The sequence below is a fragment of the Amblyomma mixtum genome, chromosome 1 (genome assembly GCF_055824585.1).
Source record: "Amblyomma mixtum isolate Tamu chromosome 1, ASM5582458v1, whole genome shotgun sequence".
NCBI classification, from domain to species: domain Eukaryota; kingdom Metazoa; phylum Arthropoda; class Arachnida; order Ixodida; family Ixodidae; genus Amblyomma; species Amblyomma mixtum.
The window spans coordinates 42,845,839-42,851,893 of record NC_143012.1 but is presented as its reverse complement, the minus strand read 5'-3'; the positions used below and the strand labels follow the sequence as shown (position 1 = coordinate 42,851,893).

Genomic DNA, 6,055 nt, shown 5'->3' with positions numbered 1-6,055 from the left:
TAAGCTTCAAAACTTCTGCGTACTCTCGTGATAAAAGAAAACTACTTTGAAGGAAAACGTGTTAGTCGATACAGGCACCTCGGTAAACAAAAAGGAGCTAGAAGAAATCAAGAAGAGGAAATTGATATGTGAAGATTGTGAAAGGTGGAGGACAGATAAACTTTGGTGCCTTGATATAACGCAGTAGTTTCCAAGGGATGGGGAGCATAGACAGGGGGTGGCAGAAAACTAGGTGGTTAGATAAGATTAAGTTTGCTGGCGAAGGACAGCGTCAATTAGACATCTGTAGGACAGGCGCCTTTGAGCTTTAGTAACCTTAAGATAGATGATTATGATGATCATGGTGGTGTCTGCACAAATAACCAAACAAAGAACAGCATGGCAGCGCTGTAAATGCAATCGTAACAACCTTAAAAACTCTTGAAAGCAGTGCCCTGTCGTCCTTTCCTCGTCCACTGCTTTTTGCCGCCCATTCGTTCACTGCTTGCACTCATCTAATTAACTATTAATGAGACTTCATTAAGCACCTGATCAGAGAAAAAAATTGGCGGTGGCTTAGCTCGGCTATGCCACGATATACGTAACGAAAGTAAGTCGAGCTCAACGACGAGGCAAGTAGTGTGACGTCATACCAAACAGCGGCGAGGCGTGCGGTGTGACGTCATGCCAGATGGCGCGGCGAGCGCGCGGCGTCCGCCAGCTGCGGCGGTTGCTAGGCAACGGCTCAAGGTCGGTCTCTGTGCCTCCTCGGAGCAGCGCCACAGCGAAATCGCAAGTTCGTGGTCAACGTAGCTTTCGCTACAAAACAATGCGCCGTCGGTCATGAAACTTGCCCTTCGGCTGAAGGGAAGCGACGCCATCAGAGCGGGTAAATGTAATCGGCAAGCCTGAAGACATAAATGTACATAGTTGGCGCCTTGACCTCCAACCTTCGGCGTACACGTTATTGAAAGTGATCGTCAAGCTAGAAAAAGAGTTGTTCGAACGCCAGAGGCCAGCAAGGGGCAATTCGCGGGACGAAACAAACATTCGCAACTTGCTTTCTTCCGCTGTTTCTGCTCTCGTAATAGTATGTTCCGGTTCCGGGACACCCGGTCAAGTGAACGCAGTTTTGGCGATAGCTAACCATACTCTGTTCAATCCATCTCTCCTATCGAGATGAACAGGCGACGTGGAACTTGCATGCACCAGCCTAAAAAAGAAACAAAAAACAAGCAGACGAGCGCGATAGGACGAGAGCCTATACCCGAAGTGAAACAATGCGATGCGGCGTCAAAAAAAAAAAGAAACGAAGATATCGTTATGGCCGCAGTTGGAACACATGCAAACTGATATTGAAGATAAGTAACCCTCCCCGCCCCCCTTCCCCACTGCTTCCCGGCACTGCGGACGAGAATTGGCGAGACTTGGCCTAAGCCTACCGTGCTTTAGCGATACGGCGGCAGCATGGCTCCGCCCTTTCAGTGGTGCTCGGGTGTAATTTTCTCAGTAATTAGTGACGTCGTTATCTAAATTAATTAATGAAACCCTTCCTGCTTCCCTCGTCGAACTGTGGCATCAGCTGAAGCCCTGTGTTAGCCGAGGCCTCGAAATTTCCGTCAAGTGAAAGCGTGCAAGAAATTCAGCGGGACCAGCCACTACCGGCTCCGGACAACGTCGTGTTCGTGCCAGCAGTTCGTTCGCCCATCGCTATACACGGCAGGTCGCCTCTTCAATCGTATAAGAAAGAACTCCTGTGCAAAAGTGCCACTGCTGCCAGCTCGTCATGGAAGTGCGGTGTTGTTTGTGTCACCTCTTCAAAGGGATTGCATGGACGAAGTCTGCCCAAAGCTTCATTCGCTGCAACAAGAACGGTAAGTGTGATTGCAATCGGCCAGTTCTGCAACTCGCACTGCTTAGTCCGCGAGTTTTGCAATACTCGAGCTTTTGTTGGCGTCGAAAATGCATTGATCGCGAATGCCAAGGTACCGTACATACCTATATTTACCCCAAGAGATTTCTTGCGCTAATCGGGGGGGTACAAGTGCAAGCTGCGATAGGCAGCACGCTGTCATGTGTAGCTGAGGGTTGTTCGCGTACCTGTTGCTGATCTAGAAGTGAAAGCACGCCCCGACGCCATCGTCTCTTCTAGAAAGCAGAGAGGGAAGTAAGAACCGAAGTTGTCGCTTAGCGAGTACGGCGTGTTTAGGAATTAGAAGCACCGTTAGCAGCCGTGGTGGCTCGGTGGTTATGACGCTCGGCTGGTGACCCGAAAGGTGCGGGTTCGATCCCGAACGCGGCGGTCACATTTCGATGGAGGCTAAATGCTAGAGGCCCGTCTACTGTGCGATTTCAGTACACGTTAAAGAATCTTAGATGGTCGAAATCATCCGGAGCCCTTCACTACGTGGTCCCTCATAGCCTTAGTCACTTTTGGACGTTAAACCACACTAAACCATTAACTTCGCTGTGCGGCCCATTTTCGCGCTTTATTTGGAACTTTCACAGGGGCAAGAACCGGTGCTTTGAAGACAAAGCAGTAACTCTTGCCCGGCGTTCTCTCATTCTCTCATGTGTATACTCGAACGTTGGCTCGCGCCCTTTTGGCCTCCCACTGTGTCCCTCATTGAGCACTTGATCCAGGGCCCGCGTTCGAAAGAGAAACAGAACAAAGAAATGCACAGGCGGTCATACGAGGTGGTGTGACAGATATGTGTTTGGAGTATTGGTTGTACTGTATTTGTCGAAAGCAACCACGCCGGCGGCCGGAGCAGGCTCGCAGCTGAGCGGCGGCGCTGCAGTTCCCGACGTCGGTCACCTGCTCCCTTGGCTGCGAGCGTATAAAATGACTGACGGCCGCATAAAACGGCTTGTGCCCTCGCCCTCCTTCCTTGGATGATAAGAAGTAAGCGGGTAATATGTGCGGCGTGCATTTTCGCGCCTTCGGAGGTGGGCGTTGTGCGCCGCATAACGCGCTTATCGCTCATTTCGGGCTGGCGCTGTAAAGGCGCACAATTTGCGAGAAAACCATATGCGCGTTGAAGTTTCAGTACATCGTTCCTGTGGCTTAAACGAATGGGCAGATGCGCGCTTTTCTGCACGGGTTGGAGTGTCGGCAGAGTAAGAGCGGGAACGGATCTCGAATATTCACTGGACCTTTTCCACGGCACTTTTTCTTCCGTGCTGCCACTTCGTGTGGCTCGAGAAGCGAGCAAGGGAGCACGCTTTCCAACGCTTTCAAGTATACACCTATACTGCTAACGGAAATGATTCCTTATACTTATGATCTCCACAAGAAAACCTCGCTGTTAGTAAAGGTTGCCTGTGAATAAATTTTTCTAGTTGCTTTGAATCTTGCGATCAACACTCACGATAAAGCGGCCAGAAAATTCAGGAGGGGTGGGAATACCTTTTGCTTCCACAGTGCACTATATAGCGATGCACTTGCAGATTGCTGCTGACCCGAAAGACGCGGGTTCGATCCCGGCCGCGGCGGCTGAATTTCTTGAAGGCGAAATTCTAGAGGCCCGTGTGCTGTGCGATGTCAGTGCACGTTAAAGAACCCCAGGTGGTCGAAATTTCCGGAGCCCTTCACTACGGCGTCTCTCATAGCCTCAGTCGCTTTGGAACGTTAAACCCCAATAAATCAAATCAAAAACTTGCAGATTGTCTTCGGCATGTTTTAAGCATGTTGCTGATGGCACCACTCTGCCTGCAAGCCCTGATCTACCATGGAGGTGGTCAGATCAAAAGCGGGCAACACAAAAACTGTTCACCAGTTGCTGATGCCGTGTGCCCTAAATAATTATTTCCAGAATTCATCATTATTATTTGGGGACATGGTGTTTATTGCTTATGGTCGTGACGCTTATTATGGAAATGGGGCACGTATGTTTTATGTCTGAGAGTTAGATTCTTTCTTGCAGTTTATTTCCTGAAGCAAAAAAAGGTTACATGCAAGCCAATCCCCAAAACTAATTACCATTACAGAAACAGCTTTGCATGTAACCAAGTGTAGGAAATGGAGTGTGTAGCAGTTGGCGCAATTCGAAGAGCTGGAAACATTGCTTCGTTTTTCTCTCCTCGAGCATCATAAAATAGGAGAAACGTTTAATGACCAAATATTCAGAGGGCACTTTGAGGATCTGAAGTGCGCGAGGTGGAAGCCATGCCACCAACGAGACGACGGCTGTAGGCACACGCGAGGAGGCTATGGGGCAACTTGGATTGGCTAGTCATGACTCATGACTAACTAGTCATGTTTGGTTAAAAACTAACTAGTCAAGATTAGTTAATCAGGTCCACGGTGATGTTCGGTGAGGCAGGAGCCCAAGATTATCGCCGCTCGACTGGTTGGTTGACCTGTCGAGCAGTCGCGACACGCTTTAGCAGCCAGTGCCAATGCAGTGAATTTGCTGTGGCTGAGCTATTCTTTGTATAGTTAATTACTAGTTAATTACCAATTAGTCGTGACTAATTAGCTAATGACTACCTAAACTAATTACCAAGGCAACTCATGACTAGTCATGATTGGCTAATGACTGACCAGTCATGTGTGGTTAATGACTGACCATTCATGTGTGGTTAATCATGACCAGTCAAGGTTAACCAGTCATGACTTGTTGATGACTAACTTGCCATGACTGATTAATTATTAATTAATGTCTAATTAGCTGATGACTGGTTCATGACTAGTTAGCCGTGACTAATTAGTTGATGACTAAGTAGTCATTATTGGTTAATTACTAGCTAGTGATTACTAATTAGTTGATGACTGAGTCATGGTTGGTTAATTACTAACTAGTCCTGACTGGTTAATGACTACTTAGTCGTGACTTGTGACTAGTAATGACTAGTTACGACTTTCAATTTAGATGTAACGGACGGACGGACAGTCATGGCCGCGAGAATGAGCGCTTAAAGGCTTTCGCCTGAGAAAAGAAGGATGTTGACTGAACTGGTGAGTCCCATGACCCCAGTGTCCTTGGCCGGCTATCGCACAAGTTAGATGAGCGATCGTTGGCTCTCCAAGGTGACGCTGGTCAGTTGTATCTCTCACTGCTCAGATGACGTGTCCGGTGTCTGTAAATGTTGCTGTGTCTGTAAATGTTTGCGAATGTAAATTTTGCCTGACACCTTCATAATATATGAAATTGTCTGACAAGCGTTGCACCAAGGGCAGGTGTTTTGATATTGGGTGGGTTGCATACTGTGGTGTCTTGAAACGTTTGGAAAAAAAAATCCAGGGATGCACACAAGTCTGCTTATATGCAGTAATGCGAAAACATCTCCTACTGCTGCCGATTATGTTGCTGCGTGTTCGTTTCTTCATACTTTTGCCGTTTCTAAGTCGTGTTTTCGCTCTAATTTCGGCTCTACCACATCCGAAGACGTGGCTCCGGTTGATAGAGCGTCTAGTATGCACAGAAAGTATAATTACTTAATTAGTTCAATTTAATTAAATAATTAACTATTTTAGCATTTAAATGATTCATCAATTCAATTGAATTACTGTTTGATTTGTAAATTATTGGCTAATGATAGTTCAAGTAATTATTTCGTTTAATTAATTAATTACCCATTTAATCTACCGTATTGCTAATTTATTGTTCTTTCATGCTGATAACACAATTATTTAATCAACGATTCAATTAATTACCCATATAATGGATGGCCGGCAGTTAGTGCGGACACGCTCTGCGGGAAGGTCCTGTACACACCACTCATGAGACAAGAAACGCTTTGGCATTGAAATATTTGTTTGAATTTGACGCCGACCGTAGGCTTCCTCTGAGGTGAGGCGCCTGTGGAGTGGATAAATCCGGTAGTCGAGCAGGTGGGTCTGAAGGCTTTCTGAATACGTGTATGGTAGGGGAACAAGGTTGGTAGTAGGCAGCTGAGCTTGGTTGGTAAGATCGCGAGCTAAAGCGTTAACCCTCTGGTTCCCCTCTAGGCCCTCGTGGCCTCCATGAGGTCCCCGTAATTCGGTGAGGCAGGAGCCTAAGATGATCGCCGCTCGACGGGTTGGTCGAGCTGTCGTGTAGTCACGACACGCTTGTTAATGCGAGATGTTATC

General features: G+C 47.4%; 1 protein-coding gene across 2 annotated transcripts in view; it reads left to right on the top strand.

Moving 5' to 3' along the window:
• Window positions 1-1,421: 1,421 nt before the first annotated feature.
• Window positions 1,422-6,055, top strand: part of LOC149366154 (uncharacterized) — a 50,808-nt gene continuing 46,174 nt past the window's right edge. For both annotated transcript variants that reach the window (XM_089553080.1, XM_089553011.1), the window contains exon 1: window positions 1,422-1,853. In XM_089553080.1, coding sequence (XP_089409206.1) covers window positions 1,766-1,853 — 88 coding nt within the window. In that variant the 5' untranslated portion in view covers window positions 1,422-1,765. The remainder of the gene's footprint in view (window positions 1,854-6,055) is intronic.